This window comes from Pelodiscus sinensis, chromosome 16, assembly GCF_049634645.1.
Source record: "Pelodiscus sinensis isolate JC-2024 chromosome 16, ASM4963464v1, whole genome shotgun sequence".
NCBI classification, from domain to species: domain Eukaryota; kingdom Metazoa; phylum Chordata; order Testudines; family Trionychidae; genus Pelodiscus; species Pelodiscus sinensis.
In genome coordinates, this window is record NC_134726.1 from 3803269 (window position 1) to 3822697 (window position 19429).

The 19429-nt window shown below is 45.8% G+C and overlaps 1 protein-coding gene across 1 annotated transcript in view; it reads left to right on the forward strand.

The window, feature by feature from the left end:
- Positions 1-203: 203 nt before the first annotated feature.
- The window catches only part of LOC102450186 (uncharacterized), a 33318-nt gene continuing 14092 nt past the window's right edge, over positions 204-19429 (forward strand). The window contains 4 exon segments of the mRNA XM_075899111.1: positions 204-549; positions 1872-1976; positions 5435-6526; positions 17758-17764. Coding sequence (XP_075755226.1) covers positions 1955-1976; positions 5435-6526; positions 17758-17764 — 1121 coding nt within the window. The 5' untranslated portion in view covers positions 204-549; positions 1872-1954.

Below are 19429 nucleotides of genomic sequence, written 5' to 3' on the forward strand. Positions count from 1 at the left end.
GCAAACTACTTTCTGTTGCTTGGGCATCTCCTCTGGCTTTTCCTTTCTGAGCAAATACAAGCGTGTGGCCCGATGTATTGGTTCCACTGCAGACGTAACAGTAGAGACTAGGGATAAATAGTTAAGCAGCTGTGAGGATCTGTAGTCTGTGGCTTTAAATCTCTAACAGGAAGAGGGATGGGGTAAGATTCTAGGTTGAAGTTCAGCAGGAGCAGAGCAAGAGAATGGCTTTAGGGATAATGCTGTTTTCCTCCGTCTAGTAAAGTTCCTTGTTCAGCGTTGGGAGAAAGCCACTCTCTCTGATTTGGTTACCACTGTCACGTGCCAGTTCCTTGTCCAGTGTTAGAGGAAAAGACTCTGATGCTTTACCACTGTCACATGATGAGGGCTGGTGTTGCTCCCAGGAACCCAGACTGAGCAGCTGCTGTATCTCCCTTATTTAAAGCCCCTTCTGCTACTAGCCATGCTGAGGACTGTCTCCGATTGAACTAGCCTCCTACAGGAAGCCTCCGACGCCACAGACAGTAACTCCTGAGCTGGAGACTCCAGGTAATTGAGAGAACTCAGGGAAAGTGATTCTGTAAAAATGCTGCCTCCTCCGCTCCAGTGTGGGCCTGTAAGTCCCAGATCTGCTGGCTTTCCTGATACACACAGATCCTTAACTGATCCAGCTACCAAAGCGTGCACACACAAAGGAATGCAACAATAACCAGCCCTCCCAGCTGGGGGAAGGGGAGGGGGGAGAGAGAAAGGCAAAGAGACTGAAGGGGACGCACAAAATAAAAAAGGTGATGAATTCCAAGACCACAGCATCGCTGGGTAGGGTTAGTTGAAGAAGCACAAGACTAAAAGGCAGTGCCCGATCTCTGCCTAGGAATGGTGCTGCTCTCAGAGATACTCTCCAAACTGGGGCTGTTTTTAGTGTCTTGTTCAGGGTCTGTTAAAGGGACGTGACACAAATGTGTCTGGGCATTTAGTGCTGGTGGAAGGTGGTGGGTCTGCACTGTGGGAAAAGCACCGAGCGATTCCCAGTGGCGGAGTGTAGATTTCTGTACCCAAGCGGGTAGAGCAGAGCTCAGAACTTTGAGTCTGTCACTGCCTTAAAGCTAACAGACTGTTCCAAGCCTTTAGCATGGGAGGTCCTGGGTTTGATCTCCCAATTGCAATGTTCCAAGGGGTACCCTTGAGACATATCTACTCTGCTGTGGATGCAGTGGTTTGGACTGTGTTTCCCCAGACAAAAACTGCCAGCACCATTTGCCTGAAGACAGCAGCAGAATGAGCAATCTTTTTATGTGATAAAACCTGTGGAAGGGGACGAAGATCCACATGGGATTACTGTGGTCATGCAGAGTAAAAGCCTGTTTACCTCGCCCCCGCACTGCTGCTTCTATCAGAGGTAACAGTGGGGGAGGTAGGGAAGGCTGCTCTGACAGCAGCCCCAGCCAATGGTGGGGGGTCCCAGTGGGGAGCTGAGACTGAGCAAGCCGGGGCAGAGCCACAGTGGTCCTGGGACCTACCCCTGCTGAGGCTCTGCAGTTTAAATGTAGTAGAAGTCAGGCTGCCTGTCTACCCGGCTCCTATTACATTGAAACTGCAGAGCCACAGCGGGAGTAGCTCCTGGACCGGCGCAAGCCAGAACAGAGCACCTTTCCTTATCGCCTAATCGTGTAGTTGATACAAGTTGTATCAACTACACAATTGGTCAGTTACCTGCCTCTTAACATCCTTACCCTGAACTTCGTAAAGGTATCTCCTTTCTGGGGAGGTGAAATGTCCCCTCAGCAAAGAGGGGGCTGTGATCTGCATAGTAAATACTCAGAACAGGCATGACAAGCCCTGGTCTTACCCATTTCTCCTCCCCCAAGCAGGATTTCCCATTCCCAAACAAGACAGGACCTCCAGCAGGGAGGAGCTGTGGGTCTCCGATCTCCAGCACTACGACAGAAAGGAGATGCCGAGTGGCACCTGCGCAGGTGAGGAATAAGCTTAATCCTCTGGGAACGGCCCATGAATAAGGTGGCTTAGCCAAAGCTCTGCCGTGAGCTCACAGCACACAGGCGTTCCAGGGACTGTAACTGTGGACTCTGTGCAGGTCTATCGAGGGGATAAATGGATGGTGCATCGAGTTTGTTTTTGTTCTCTGCCAGGGTGCTGTGGCTGGGGCCTGAATAGGCCAGATGAGCTTGGACCTTTGGGTCTGTGATCAGTCTCGGTTGTTGAAGTCTCTGTGGAGCGAATCTCTCGCTGGTCCTGAGAGCTGGGCAGTGGGGCTTAGGCAATAAGTCAGATGCCACGGGGATTCCTGAACGGATGAACTGGAGCAGCAAACGGGTGGGTGCCAGAGGCACAAAAATTAAAACAGGCCTCTAGCCTTCAGTCTGTTGTGGTCCCTTCTCCCCAGGGCTGCCTTATAAAAATATAATGTCCAGACGTAGCAAACCAAAGCCAAACTCCTACTCAGCTGTCCCACCCTCTCCCAGGCAGCCCTTTCTGTTTCCCTCGCCCCCTGCACGCAGTTAGAATTAATTGGCTGCTGCATGAACTCCTGAGGATCTGAGCCTTTGTACCCTGTCACGCACCCTGAGAGTCTGGCGAAGGTGGAGTCAACAGTGCCCCTTCTGAGGAAAAATGTCAGTGCTTCCATGTGCTGTGGCCAACGTGAAAGGACATGGTGGCAGGGTGTGAGCCTGGGCTGGGGTGGTTATGCTTTATAGCCTGTGGCCAGGAGGTGGCATCATAATGTCTCCACAGCTCGCTTCATGGCAAGACCTTCCTTTCCCGTCACAGGATAGTTCTTGTCCTGTGGGAGAAGTTTCCTACAGACGCAGGATGGGGTGTTCTCCACCCTGCGCCACCTGCAATACAACCGTCCCAAGTCCCACTTTGAAGGCATCACTTTGTAGTAAGAATTCATTTGTGAAATCTGGGCTTAGCAGCACCAGTTTACTGCATAAGATGCACGTGACGGTGCCAAATCACCTGCGTAAGTCAGGGCCCATTGGACAGTTTGAGAGGTTCGTTCTTTAGGGGATCTGGTAGGAGTGCTATTACCCTGGCAAACCTGGAAACAAAGAACCTATGATACCCTGATAACCCCAGGAATGTCTTCACCTGCCTTTTGGGGGTACGCTAGCAGGACTTTCACTTTGCTGGCCAAGAGTCAGATTCACCCGTTGTCCAGGGCCTGTCCTAAGTGTTTCATTTTGGTGCTAATCTTGCACTTTGAGGTTGCAAGTCTCAGAGGGGTTGCTGTGTTAGTCTGTATCTGCAAAAACAACGAGGAGTCTTGTGGCACCTTAAAGATTAACAGATTTATTTGAGCATAAACTTTTGTGGGTAAAGTCCACTTCATCAGATGCATTGGAGTGGAAATTACAAAAGAGAGAGAGAGAATACATACAAGTATATCAGAAGAAGGGAGTTACTTATCAAATGTGGGTTCAGTTTTAACAAGGCCACTTCAGGATGGATGTGGCTTACTCTCAGCAGCTCTTATTGAGGTCCGGGAGGTGTATATACCGAGAGGGAAAGTTGCCTTTGTAGTGAGATAACTCTAAATCCTTAGTCCTCATTTGATCATGTTAAATTTGCAAATGAATTGCAGCTTTGCGGTTCCTCTTTGGAGTCTGTAGGCAATAAGTCAGAAGCCAGGCTGGAGGGCAGGGAGTCTGCTACCTTTTAAATTTCATTGACTGACCCTAGGTTTTGAGTTATGAGAAGGAGTAAATAACATTTTTTTATTTACTTTCTCCAATCCAGTCATGATTTTATAGACCTCTGTCTATCCCTTCTTAATCATTTCATTTCCACGCTGAAAAGTCCCAGTCTTCTTACTTTCTTCTCAGATGGAAGCTATTCCAAACCCCTTATCATTTTGGTAGTCCTTTGCTGAATCTTTTCCAATCCCAGTACAACTTTTTTGAGATGGGGCAACCACATCTGCACCCAGCATTCAAGATGTGGGCGTACTATGGATTCATATAGAAGCAGTATGATATTCTCAGTCTAATTATCTATCCCTTTCTTAATGATTCCCAGCACCGCTAGTTTTTTTTTGACTGCTGCTGCTCTTTGAATATTTGCAGAAAACTATCCAGAATGACTCCCAAGATCTCTCTCTCAAGTGGCAACAGCTATTTTAGATCCCATCATTTTATATTAACTGTTCTAACATCAGCCTAGACACAGCTGTCTGATGTGGGTGCTAGAAGTAGTGGGCCGCACCATTCACTGTGCAGCTCCTCCATTGCCCCTCATTCTAACCTCCTTCCTAGCTCGCTCTTGAAAATCTCCCACATTCGTTCAGGGATTTGGACATTTCCCTTCTGTGCACTGATTCCTGGGATAATTTGTACATAATTTGTACATTTCAGCATGACGGGGCCAGCACTGGTTCTCAGACCTGCAGATGCTCCCCATACAACCTCCAATGGCACTGCCTTTGCACAGGCCCTTCTGTTACTGAATCCTGACCGCCTCATCCCATCCCCTCCGAACATTTGTCACGCTCAATCTTGAAAGAAATGAGGGGTTTTTGGTTCCCACTAGTTCCCCTTGGAAGTCTCTACCCAAACTTCATTCCTCTGAGGTCACTACCTGCATGGGTACAAATTTCTGTCCACAGATAGAAATCAGTATCTGCTCAACCACAGGGCTCTACTCCCAGGAACCACAGCCGACAAGGAGCCAGAGCCCTTCACCAGCAGCTCCTCCTGTACTGCCTCCAGCCCTACCCCCAGCGGCTGTACAACCTCAGACAGGGGGGACACCTGTGTGGAAGGGCTGGGGGTGGTACAGCCGCACAGCCAGGAGGAGCTGCTAGTGCAGGGCGCTGGCTCCTGGGAGCAGCAGTACTATGTTCTTCCCCTTTAGCCACTGCAGTTCCGTGGATACCGATTTCTATCTGTGGCTAGAAATTTGTAATCCATGCAGGGCTCTACTCTGAGGGTTAGATACATTTGCCTAATACCAAGCCTAAACTTGCTGATGGCCAAAAACATCCTCTCGGTGCAAAGCAGAGGTAAAAAAAAAAATCTAACAGGCTGTGAGGAACTATTAGAAAGACGGGGGGGGGGGGGGGGGGAAGGTGATATCTTTCATTGGATTTCAAGGCACCAAATCAATTTTATTGATTTATATTAGCCACTAAAAATAATTTCTGTCCCTTTAAATAGTCTGCTCTGATTTTTTTTTAAAAATGTCCTCTAAACTGTGTGGCTGGCATGTTTCTGCTCTACTGATTGTTTTAGAAGGCTACTTTTGGAGGGCCTGGGAACAGCAGCACCAATTAGGGGTCACCTGTAATGATGGGAGGTATTGCATTTTCACATGGAAATACGATTTTTCAAGTTGTATCCATTTCAGATACCCCTTCTTAAGGTTTCCTTTCTCTCCAGTGACTCATCTCTGGCTTCTCATTTCAATGTACCAGGTGATGGGACTGAGGAGCAGTATGCCCACCAGGAAGGTCCAATGGAACCATTTGGCACGTTATCGGGAATATCCCAAGGGAATATTTCCCAGAGCCCTGAGCAAAGCAAAGCCTGTGAGGATCAGCCTGGATCAGAAACACATCAGACAGCTGCTCCGGGGAGGAGACGAGGTAAATCAACTGCTTGTGAAAGAGGTTTCAGGAAACTGCCAGATACTGACCAGCTAGGCAAACTCACTATGGGGAGATCCATGATATGTGGGGATTGTGGGAAAAGCTTCCGGGTGAGCTCAAATCTCAGACAGCACCAAAGAATCCACACCGGAGAGAAACCCTTTGGATGTGCCGAGTGTGGGGAAAGCTTCCGGCAGCGCTCGCATCTTATTCACCATCAGACAAAGCACACAGGAGTGAGACCCTATGCGTGTGCCGAGTGTGGGAAAAGTTTCACTGTGAGCTCAAACCTTATTCGGCATCAGATAATCCACACTGGAGAGAAACCCTATAAATGTGCCGAGTGTGGGAAGAGCTTTAGTGGGAACTCACAGCTTGTCCAGCATCAGAGAATCCACACGGGGGAGAGGCCCTATGAATGTGGTGACTGTGGGAAGACATTCAATGTGAGCTCAGCCCTTACTCGGCATCAGCGAGCCCACACTGGAGAGAAACCTTATGAATGCAAAGTGTGCGGGAAAAGCTTCAGTCAGCGCTCAGACCTTATGAAACATCAGAGAATTCACACCGGGGAGAAGCCCTATGTATGCACTGACTGTGGGAAGAGCTTCTGTGTGAGCTCTCATCTTATTCAACATCAGAGAATACACACTGGAGAGCGGCCCTACGAGTGTGCCGACTGTGGGAAAAACTTCAGTCAAGGCTCAGACCTTATGAAACATCAGAGGATCCACACGGGAGAGAGGCCGTATGAATGTGCCGAGTGTGGGAAGAGCTTTCGTTGGAGCTCAGCAATTATCAAACATAGCAGAATCCACACAGGAGAGAGACCCTATGAATGCCTGGAGTGTGGGAAAAGCTTCAGTCAGAGTTCGCACCTGGTTCAGCATCAGAGAATCCACAGGGGAGGGAATCCTTCCTAAGAATGGATTGAGAGTGGGGAGGGCTTCGTGTCAGACATCCCTCCACAGTCTGTCAGTGGACAGAAGCCAAGTATATTTCTCTGGGCCTGTAGGACACTGACCTATTCACAGAGGATGTAAGGTAGATTGTTGAGGGTGGTATGTAGGTGGTCAAGTTAGACAAAGAGGAAACTTTGGGAAGATTAGTGGAATGTGTGGAGAGAGCAGGAAATACTAGACAGGAGGGATCATTTGGGGAAGGAGGAGGCAGTGTTATTAGGGGGAAGTCATTTTGAGAGGGTATTAACAAATGTAGGAGAAAAGGGAAAATTGCCAATTTCTCTTTGCACAGTTTGGGCTTCAGATCATTTTTAATGGGAGTTGCATAGTCAAAGGGGGGCTACACAGGGAAAACTTGGCATTGCTATGGTATGGTGAGATGCATGGGGTGGAAGGATGTAGTGGAGGGGTCTTCTAATGGTCAGAGCAGGGTGTGGATATTCTTATTTGTTCTCTGACCTCCAATAACTCACTCCACTTCTCTCTGCCTTTGTTTCCCCACCTGTAAAACTGGGATAATATCACCAATCTCACATTAGGGATGTTAAATTGTGGTAAATCAGCTAATTGAGTAGTCGACGGCCTCTCTATCAAAAACTCGATAGGTTGATAAGAGGGGGGTGCACTATCGCTGCTGCGGCTCTGCATTTTAAATGTAGCAGGAGCTGGGCATGCAGCAGCCCGGCTCCTACTACATTTAAACTGCAGAGTTGCAGCAGGGCTAGCTGCTGGGGATGGCGTGAGCCGGAACTAAGCAATCCCAGCTCATGCTGCTCCTGGGAGCTAACCCCGCTGTGGCTCTGTGGGTGGTCAATAGGGTTAGCACGAGGTGGCATGAGGTGGCACGAGCTGGGATTGACCAGCTCCGGGACCACTGCACCTCTGCGTCCTCTTCCTCCTCCACCCCGCCGCACCGTGGAGACGGTGCTGGGGGGAACCAGCTTTTAAGCTGGCTCCCCCCAACACCAGCTTCTGCTCTCCCTTGCCCCCACCCGCTGCCTGATACAGCTGCGCGGTTCTGCGCATGTGCAGCTCACTCTGCGCTGGCTCTTCCGGGGACATGGTTTTGTCTAGCCCTGCTTATATGCATATAATACAGCACACCCACGCACACACACACCAGGTCTTGTTTTTACCAATAGTTGTTCCACCTAACTGCTGGGCAGATTAGTCAGGTGGGGAAGGGTTGGAGCCGGATCAGTGCTCCCATGTTGACTGCAAGATGCCTTAGAGATGTATAGTGTCTTCCCTCTCGTGCAGAGAGTCATCATATGCATATGCAGTTATTCATCTATGGCACCTTCTTCTGGGTGTTGTTTTAATGCTCCCTCATTCACCTTCAGAGAGGGGACTTCCAAAAGCAGGCGCTTGCTGCTTACTCCCAAGGGATCCATAGGTCCAGTCTTCTTTCAATGAGCCCACTTCACAGGTCCCATTGTTCTTGAATGTGGCTTCCACCTTTCTCCAACCATTGCAAGTGCCCAGAGATGCTTTTCTTTCATGCCTTATCCATTATCACCTCATTCACTCAACAGGACGATCAGTTTAGCAAAAGGGAGTACAAAGTCTACAAGATACAAGGTTTCTATGTAAAAAGGCTTAATACAAAGTTTCTACGTTCTGTAAAAGTATACAAAGTTTCGATAAAAGGACTTAATACAACAAACTAGAGACTTATTACAAAACTAAAAGGACTAGATACAAAGTTAAAATAAAAAAAATTCAATGAGAAAATGATTAATACAGAGATTAATGAGATTTACCCACAGTTGCATTGGTATGGAGGGGGCTGAGGTGCCTGCTTCGGGGAAGGGGTGGTTGCATTGGAATGGGGGGTGCCTGGCTCTGGGGCAGGAGTGAATGCATTGGGGTTACTTTTTTTTTTTTAATAAAAGATACTTTATAACAAAAGGAAAAACCTAAACGAACAATAATCTAGTAGCACTTTAAAGATTAACAAACATGTAGATCAGGCATGTCAAACTTGAAGCTCTCTGAGGGCCACACAAATGAAAACTGATAGCTTTCAGGGACACCAAAGAAAATGTACTTCTATAGGGCAGTTGTAATTATTTATTATTATAGATTATGTTGTAGGTATATTTTATAATATTTTTTCAGGCCTTGTTTTAATATAATACAATAATTTGATGTGTACAATTATTTGCTCATATAAAATGATTTTTAAATTCAATATAAATTTAAGGTACTTTAAAAAAATTTTATGATACATAACTCGTTTTGTTGAAATAACAATAAGTATAGACTATGGTCAACCAAATAGAACAGGCTTTTGTGAAAATTTCAGATACTTTGAAAGTCTAAGATTTTGCATAAACATATAATTATTCGTGCAATTGCAAAAATTGACATATTTATTTATATAAAATTAATATCCATTTTGTGATTATTTGGGAATAAATACATACAACCCAAAAAATTAACAAAATATTCCCCTCCTTTCCCCCAGAGCCAGGCACTCCCATACCTCCATTCTAACCCAATCCCTCTCTGCTCCCCCGAGCACCACCCTTCCCACTCTAACTTATTGCTTCAAGTGCTTTCAAAAAAGTGAGGGCGATTCTCAAGTTGTGTTACTTTGATTTAAAAATATTTCTGTGTTATTTTAATAGTCAAGTTAATCTCTTACATTCATAATTATGATGTAGTTTATCACTGTGCGACAGTATGAAAAACAACTGGGTTAACTAAGTAACTCAGCAGTTAGGAAGCATTACAGATTGCTTAACATAAATTTGATATGCTCAGTCTTTTTTATCTTTTATTCATTAAAGCAACGAGTTTGCTTTAACAGTGGTTTTAAATGCTTAATTTAAATATAGTGATGAAATTCATACTTAGGTTGTATAACATTTATTTCTCTTATGTTTTATAAAACTTACATATATTAAGAATTTGGCATTTTTAATGTAAAAGATGTGAAGCTAATGAGACCAGGATATGAACAAATTAAAGACAAAAAAATATTTAACAATGTAAATCCCCCAAAGTTGATAATTTATATTTGTCTGTAGTTAGTAAAATAAGTAATTCATTAAACAATAAATATTCTAAGATGTGGATTATTTACAATGGTGTAGTGAGGAGGGCGGGGGGGGGGGAGCGGTTGTCCCCAGGTGCCCTGCTAGTGGGGCGCCAATTTAGTGCCCCTCCACTCCGCATCATCCCTCTGCTTGCCTGCCCCTCCTCTGCCCACCGCTGCTGGCTGGAGCCTCCTCCCTGCCCCCAGTACTGACCCTCCACCTCTGCCGAAGGGTTAGTACGTGAAGGGGCCTGGCCCCAAACTGGAGGGAGTGGGATAAGATGTGGTACAAGCTCCCTCCCTCCCACGGGGTCTGGCTCAGCCATGTGCCAGGTTTGCGGCGGGGTGGGGAGGGGGGCACATAACACCCTCACTACGCTTCTGAGCGTGGGGTGACTGTAGGATGTACCACACATCTAAAGTTAGACACGAAATCTCTTCTTTTACAGATGATTACCCATTACCTGTTTTGAGATGGTTTGCTTGCTTTAGAAACCAATCATTATACAGCATGCTTTGTCCATGTGTGTTATCTGTGTATGACTTTTTACCTCATTTTATGTTTCAGGCTTATTTTATTCATTGTTATTTTTGTCCACTGTGATGGTTTTCTGAGTGTTCCTCCTTATCTCAGGTAGTTATAATCTTGTTTCCAATCTGTTGATCCATTTACCTCCCAAATCCTTTCTTACAAGAAATGAAGCCTCATCTATGTCCTGTTACTCATGTCAAATTGGGTGTACATTCCACTGCTTTCCTTTGGTTTTATATATTATTATGTGCATTGTGTGTTGTTTTCTATATTATTATATGCATTATTTTTGGAGAGTTGTGCTTTATAAAAAGTTTATTAGTTAGCAATACAAGATTACAATAGCTGTAATTATTTGAATGATTATTAACCTTAGGCTTCATGTATGCATCAGGAATAGAAGCTTACTTTTTCTGTATAACCACCAGGGTATAATTTTACATTATAAGCTTGCTTCACTTTCAACAAATATTTTTGTCATTTTAACTTGGCTTTTATTTTAATTACATTTAAAGAAAACTGTAGGAGATATAGGCTGTGTCTAGACTGGCCAGTTTTTCCGGAAAATCAGCCGCTTTTCCGGAAAAACTTGCCAGCTGTCTACACTAGCCGCTTGAATTTCTGCAAAAGCACTGACTTCCTACTGTCTGAAATCAGTGCTTCTTGCGGAAATACTATTCTGCTTCCGTTCAGGCAAAAGTCCCTTTTGCGCAAAGCTTTTGCGCAAATGGCAATCGGGGCTTTTTTGCGGAAAAGCGCGTCTAGATTGGCACGGACGCTTTTCTGCAAAAAGTGCTTTTGCGGAAAAGCGTCCGTGCCAATCTAGTCGCTCTGTTCTGAAAATGCTTTTAACGGAAAACTTTCCGTTAAAAGCATTTCTGGAAAATCATGCCAATCTAGATGCAGCCATAAAGTTTTTATTTATCACTACAGGAAGTGTAGGTGTGAAATAGCACACACATGCTAATTAAAATAATTATCTGGGAGGGGATTATATTGGAAGTGGTTTTCTTTAGCTATTACACAGTACTGACCATTTTTAGTATGTGGGTTTATTTTACCAGTGTGTTAGCATTTAAACTGTGTTTTTTAAAGTGAACCCGCATGCCAGCAGCTGTGTGTGTGACATTGCACCTGCAAATGTAAACTTTCTTAGGTGCAAACAACAATACAAGTTTTTTGTGGGGATGGACTTTGCATTGTTTTGCAACAGTATTTGAGGAGGGAAAACAAACCTTTTTTTACACTGCATGGGTTACAGTGTTTTTATATTCAATTTTATGGTATTGGACCCTTGTTAATTTTTTATTTTGCACTAACTAGTGTTACTTATTGTACTAAATGTTTAATTTTTTGTGGTAATAAGAAGCAAGGGTTTTTTTCTTGATTACTTAAGGCTGCTTTTACTTTGTGTAGCATGTCTGTTTATATATTACACATGTTGTTACTAATAGAACATATTAACTTAATTTTATATTTTAAAAGCAATTACGGATTGTACTTCTCTAGTTCAGCACCCTTGGGACCTGACCAGTTCTGAATGAGAGAGCTCTTAGGAGATAGGGGTAAATTAGAGCTAAATAGCAGCACAGAACACTGCGAGCTAGGACTGGTGACTATAGACCAACTCTATGGGACCACGGGAAACTTAGCCACACCTATGAAAAGTGGATATCCAGCTAACTAAAATCATGATGGATTAGAGAGATTCAGAGCGCTGGATTAGAGATTCAGCCTATACAACATTATGACCAATGGCTCCCATGGATGGTTCCCCCTTATCATAGCTAGGATAGACATTCTGTTTCTAGCCTGCTAATTAATTTCGCTCCCTAATCCTATCTCCCAAAACATAAGGCCTCACTAATGTCGAATTGCTCATGTCATCCAAGCCTACAAGTAAAATGGAACTCAGCCTGCTTATTACTAAGATTTTTCTTGGAGCTACAGGATGTGGGGACATAGTTTCCTTTTTCTCTAGGCTGAAGTGAACTTTCTGAAAATATGGGCAACAGAGGATAATTCTAGCTTCAAAAACAGTCTTTAGCCTTTATTACAATTCCCAATAAAAAGTTGTTTGAAAACTCTTTTGTGTCCTCTAGTTTCCTGGAAATGTGTTCAGTACCTGAGCTGTTTGCAACAAAGATTCCCAAGGTGGTAAGTTTTCCCCTTATTCATTTATCTCTCTGTTTCCAGACCATCATCACGCATCGGGAGTGTGTGTGTGTGTACTAAGCAGCTTGCTCAGACCCTGGCTACTTGAGGGAAACGTGCCACTGTGTAATGAATGTATATTGAAGCCAAGTCCTGATGCAGACGTGCTTACTGACACAAGGTGAGATTTGATTGGCCAGCTCAATTTGGTAACACTAATGTAGGGATACATATAAATGGGGCATTAGAGCTGGGTTGGCTATTTCCTGAGAGCCTGGACATACGAACTCTTCCAGCTGGGCCACAGCTTGTCTCTTTCTCTTGGGCAGCATCTTCTGTACTGTCTCCTCTCTGTTGATTCCATTTCTCTTTAGGAGTGTAATTAACTGTTTTTATTTAAACAAAACAGCAAGAGCTTCTTTCACAGGTTCTGGCCAGAGTCCCTCCCACAGGCTTCTGGTTGTCATAAGTTAACCACCTCCTGTCCCAGTTGTTGGATACATTTTGAAATACTCAGTTCTCTGGTGTGTTTCCCCACTACTTGACTGGCCCATCTTCTGAATCAAATTTGCACCTGGATTCTAGCTCTTTGCACAGATCAATGAGGCTTGCCAGATGCTTTCACCCAAAATCCCGAACATGGCAGGAAAAAAACTTGGTTGAGCAAAAAAAAGGTTGCTGCACCTTTAAGACTCCCCATGCTCCTCGCTTCCCCATGCCAGGTGCAGCAGAGGAACAGTGTCCCTGCCAGCCTTCCATCCAAGAAAAACAGAAAATACCGGACATTGTACATGTCCGGTGTTTTCTGGTTGTTGGTGGGTTTTTTGTTTGTTTGTTTGTTTGTTTTTACCAGACAGAGGCCAGAAATAACAGACTGTCCCGGTGAAAACCGGACACCTGGCAACCCTAAGGTCAGCAAACAACTCACATCATTGAACAAAACATCTGACTCTTGTTTTACAATCTTAAATCGTTAGTTAAATCATCTTAGTCTGGTACTTTAGAGCAGACTTATGTATTGGGTCCTACCAAATTCACAGTCATGAAAAATGGATCACAGACCACGAAATCCGGTCTTATGTGCTTTTACCCTATGTGATACAGATTCCAGAAGGGAGACCACCATTTCTCAAATAACTCACGTTATTCCGAAATAACAAAGTCTGCGTCTACATGACGAGCAGTTATTTTAACATAATGTTGAAATAATGTCAAGCTGGAGGATGTCTTACTCCGACTCCTGGAACCCTCGTTATACAAGATGCATGGGCTTTGGATATGTTAGGTGAGGGAAGGTTCTGCCTTCTCAAACCACCAAGTATAGCCCCACCCATACTCTGCCCCCAGAACGCCTGCTGTAAGCATTCTGGGGGCAGAGTGTTGCTGCCCTCAGCACCCACCCTCCTGCTCCTGAAGAGGCTGAGCAGTGTGGCACACCGTCCTCCCTCCCCCAGTGCTCCGGGACTGGGGAGGCTGGGGCCACACTGTGGTGCAGCATGCCCTCCCTCCCGCTGGGCTGGGCCCTGCCAAGATGTGCAGCACAGTGTGCCTTCTTCCAAAGCTGGGGAGGCTGTGGTGAGCGTGTGCCTGCTCCTCTCTGTGATTGGAAGAGGGAGCACCTGCCACCTGGAGGTGGGGAAAGGGTGGAGCCTAGAAGAAGGGGTGGGGCTGAAGGTGAGGCAGGGGGCTTGCATCCCCCAGCCCTGCCTTCACCGACCGCCCATGCAGGGGCGTAAGGAAAGTCGAAGGAAGAGTGCTCTTCCTTAGACTTGCTGTGTAGACAGCACCAAAAGCCGAATTAAGCTATTTCAACTTTAGCTATGCAATTGATATAGTTCAAGTTGCATAGCTTATTTCGGCTTTAGCCCTGCTGTGTAGCTATGCCTTCAGCGAATCTCAGTTTTATAGAAAAACTTAAAAACAACTAATAGTAGCACTTTAAAGACTAACAAAATACGTTGATGGTATCATGAGCTTTCGTGGGCATAACCCACTTCTTCAGATGAATGGAGTATTAAAAGTCTAGATCCAAAAATAAATAAATACAGGGGTGGGGAGGGGGAAAAAGGAGAAAAAAAGACAGTGAATAGATTGTTCAAGTAGTTACAAGAAACTAATAATCAACCAACCAATGCATGTGCTAATTGTTCTGAAGTCATTAGGATGTGGAAGGTAGTGTGGGAGCCAGCCAATATCTCTGTTCATTCCATACTCATGGGAATCAAACTTGTGAATGAAGTTAAGTTCCAACCCTCCCCTGTGTATCTGGCTTGTGAAATGGGTCTGAAACAACCCAGTGACTTGGAGATCTATTGAGTGCCCAGGCAGGTTAAAGTGTTCTCCAGCAGGTTTGTGTGTGCTGTCTTTCTGGGTATCAGTGTCTTGTGATTACTTGAACAATCTGATCACTGTCTTTTCTTCTCCCCCCTTATTTATTCTTGGATCTGGACTTTTAATAGCTCGTGATCCCATCTCCAGGGTGTGTGAGTCTCTCAGGTGCTACCAGACCAGGGGCTGTTTCTTATGTTCTTTTCTGATACTAACTCGGCTCCTGAAGGGGCCCTAGAGGCGCTGCCGGAGCCTGCCCGTGCCCCGTGCCAATGCATGCTGCATCCCCCCCCCCCGGCACAGCCGAGCTCCAGCGCGTCTGCACGGTCCCCGCACTGTGAGTGGCTGGCGCTGCCACGTGACCGCTCCTGGCTCAGCGGGCGAGGAAGCGGGTCTGCGCTGCCTTAGCCATGTCACGTGGCGCAGGCCAGCTGCTGCTGCGTCTTCCCAGGCCCCAGCTGGCCCGGGCTCGCGCTCGCGCTCGCGCTCTGCGGCCGGGGAGGGAGGCTCCTGCCAGTCGCGGGGCCGCGCCGGGGCCTGGCCCGCTGGACTCTCCCCCCAGCCCCCCGCGCTGCGGGCACGAGAGGTAACTGAGCGGGCTGCGGGAACGCGCCCCCCCCCGGCTTGACTCGCAGCCCCTGGGGCCCGCCCCAGCGAGGGGCAGCACGTGCGCCCGGAGCACGAGCAGGGGGGATCAGGGAGGGGTGACAGCCCCCCAAGAGCAGGGTGGCCTGGACCTGTTCCGCTCGTCTCAGGGCTGCAGTAGAGTCACTCTACGCGGAGGCAGGCTAAGGGGCAGCGCCCGATCTCCGCCTGGGAACCAGGCAGGCGCCCCTCCGAAGCACTGGCAGGGACCCCACCCCCGAAGCATCTGTTCTGCTCTCTTGCAGGCTCTGGTAAAGGTCGGGGGTTGTTCCCGGTAGCAGAGGGTTCAAGTGATTCAGGCACCAAGTGATTCAGAGTTTTAAAAATATCTGTGCACAGGGAAAGAGCCAGAGGGGACTTTGGTTGAGACTAGAGGAAACCCTTTATAGACTCTACTGAACTGACCAGCATCCACCAGTGACTCCATTCTGTCTGCGGAGAAGCCCTGGGGAAGTAAAATGACTGGGGGGATGTTCAATGGAGATATCCGGGAAGCAATAAATTCACAAAGGCAGGGAGGAGACATGAAGAGTTTTCCGTGTTTCATGATAATGGGCGTTTCTTTTAAAACTCCAGCTCTGTGATTGTGGGAATCTGTTGTCATATAAAACATGACCTGTAAAGGCTCAAAATCCAGAAGGCAAATACCATTTGTTTTTAAAAATTCCCTGGTAGTTGAACATTTGCATTAACAGTGCTTTAATTAAGGGAAGGGAGGGCAGCACCTCGGGACAGGTGAGCAGACAGTGCCAGCATAGAGCAGGTGACTGCTTCTGCTCTACAGCATCCTAGCAAGGGGACCACTACACACAGCAAATGTCTGTGCCTGTGGGGAGAGATTGTCACCTCCTGGTTCTTCCCTTCGGGAAGGAGGTTCAGAGGTGCCACATCTCCTTCTGCCCAGGCCTTCCAAGGGGAAGAGAGCTGTGACATTGACCTATCTGGTTACTCACTTGCATAGAATCCCTGCTCCCTTCCCTCCCCGGCCTTGTTCTGTTATGACAGGCCCTGGTCTCTGCCAGTAAATTCTCTGCAAATGGCTTAGTATTATTCTGTTCCTAAATCCCCCAGTTTATGACTCTCCTACTGAGGGCGCAACACATGTCCTAGCATACATCTGACTGTAGCACAACTTCCATGCAACTGAAATGTCCCTTTTGTAAGAGAATTCTGATTTTACTCACTCTCTTTCAGTTATCAAATGGGAAATGATCTCTGGCATGGAGCAAAGTGAGAGTTGTCGATCCTCTCTCCAGGGCTAATCATAGAACTGGAAGGGGCCTTGCGAGGTCATCAAGGCCAGTCCTCTGCACCCATGGCCAGACCAAGCACCATCTAGAACGTTCCTAACTAGTGTTTGTCTAATTCGTTCTTAAAAATCTCCAATGATGGAGACTCCACAGTTGCCCTAGGCAATTTATTCCCATGCTTAACCACCCTGACAAGTAGGACACTTTTCCTGATGTCCAACCTAAACCTCTCTTGCTGCCCATTGCTTCTTGTCCTATCCTCAGGTGTTAGAAGAAGAATGTTTCTCCCTCCTCCTTGTAACAACCTTTTAGATACTTGAAAACTGCTATCTTGTCCCCTCTCGGTCTTCTCTTTTCTGGACTAAAGAAATCCAGTTTTTTCAGTCTTTCCTCATAGGTCATGTTTCCTAGAACTTTACTCATTTTTGTTGCTCTTCTCTGGACTTTTTCCAATTTGTCCATCTTTCCTGAAACGTGGCGCTCAAAACCGGACACAATACTCCACTGGAGGCCTAATCAGTGCAGAGTAGTGTGGACGAATTACTTCTCATGTCCTGTTTATAACACACCTGCTAATGCAGCCCAGCATGATGTTTGCTTTTTTTACAATAGTGTTATACTATTGACTAAGATTTGTGGTCCGCTAGTTCCCTTTCCGCAGTACTTCTTTCTAGATAATAACTTCCCATTTTGTGTGTGTGCAGCTGATTGTTCCTACCTAAGTGGAGTACTTTGCATTTGTATTATTGAATTTTCATCCTATTTACCTCAGACCATTGAATATTTACTGAATTTCATCCTGTTTACCTCAGACCATTTCTCCAGTTTATCCAAATCATTTTGAATTATGACCCTGTCCTTCAAAGCACTTGCAACCCCTTCCAGCTTGGTATCATATGCAAACTTAATAATCATACTCTCTGTGCCATCATCGAAATCAATGATGGAGAGATTGAATAGAACTGGATACAGAATTGAGCCCTGCAGAATCCTACTCATTGTGTCCTCCAGCATTACTGTGAACCACTGATGACTACTCTCTCTGGGGGTGATTATCCAATCAGTTATGCATTCACATTATAGTAGCTTCATCTAGATTATAGTTCCCTGCACAGGTGAGACATAAGCTAAACTATCTAGGGAATATTCAGTGAGCCTAATGAAAATCTGGAATTCCCTCAGCCCTGCTTTGCATCTGCACTACTTTAACATGTCTCGCTGGGATCAGTGATGTAACCAGTGGTTTTTGAGTTTTTGTACATGTGTCTCATGCATGGGAAATCAGTCTCTTTCACCTAGTCCATTGGGGTTGTGCCTGCTCCTGGCATATCCGTGTGCCCTCAATCTGAGTTCAGAAAGGACAGAGTGACCACCACTGTTCCTGACTTCTCTCTTGCTGCCCTTAGCAGCAAGATGGAACTTAGTGTCTGCCTCCAACGGTGCATCTTTTATTTTTCCCTCTGTGACTCTTAATAATTAGTCTCAGAGGGGCAGCCATGCTGCCTGTAACTTGAGTAGCAATGAGTAGTCCTGTGGCACCTTAGAGACAAACAAAAATGTATAGTATCATGAGCTTTCGTGGGCAAAACCCATTTCATCAGATGATGAGCCAGAGTAGAAATAACAGAAACCAAGTTATTTATAACAGGAAAAAGGTACCTATCAATTGTCGGACGGGTGCTAATTATGTGAGATGGAAGTGTGCCATACTTTGCTTTTGATGTAAAAATCCAGTGTTAAAGGCAGGAGAGACTGGCTTTATAATGCAACATCCAGTTAATGTCTTTATTCAAGCACAGGGAAACAGTGTCAAATTTGCAGATAAATACCAATACCACTCTCTCTCTCTCTCTCTGTAATTGGCTGGTGAAGTTCCTTTGTAGAAAAATGGCTGCTTTTACATCCGTGGCTGAGTGCGCAGGCAGGTTTAAATTTTCCCCTAAAATTTATGTGTGTTACCATTTCTGATGTCTGATTTGTGTCCATTTATCCTTTGTCACAGAGACTGTCCATTGCCGAGGGGCATTGCTGGCACTTGATGGCATAGATCACATTAGAGGATGTGCAATTGTATGAGCCCCTGATGTTATGGCTGTTGTGGTTAGGTCCTATGACAATGTCGCTTGCATCTCTTATTCATCTATACATCGCTAAATATAGATATGCATATGTAGTCACAATCACTGAGACACTGGAGATTGGGACTTCAGTGCTTCAACAGCGAGGCCCACAAATTACTTGATACTTTCTGTCTCGTAAGGCCCACCCACAAAGGCATGTTGAAACCCACTGACAACCTCTGGCAAACCACAGCTAGCCAACCCAAACTGCGGAATGTGCACAGCAGGCTAAATCAAAGTTCTTTAAATCATGGTGTAAGTCCTCAAGCAGGAAACCTGGATTTGAATAGTTAGTTTTAATCTTGTTTTGCATGTGTACTTTTCAGTTACTTTCCTAAAGAAAGGTTAAATCCCATAGTTGGTATTACTATTAAAAACATTGTGCTTTTCAACCAAATACAGCCTTTGCACTAAATGTGCTACTTTTTACTAACCAGGAGTATACACTATATCTATGGACATTTGTTTAAACAAAAAATAAATTATAGCCACGGTGGGACAGGTAGAGGGGAAGGAGTTACCTGGCTTGCTTGTCAGGCTGACTCCATAGATATGTATTCAGGGTCCCATCCTGCTGCTGGGGCGACAGTCTGTTTTTAACAGGGTGGACAATCAAACGGCAGCAGTTCACCAGGGTTAGCTCCTGGTGGGTTGCTGCCACTATATTTATCTGCACCTCCACAGGTAAATATGGCTGGGAACAGCGATCTGCAGCCAATGGGAGCTATGATCCCCCGTACCTGTGGAGGTGCAGGTAAATATGGCAGTGGGAGGACCAGCCAGGGGC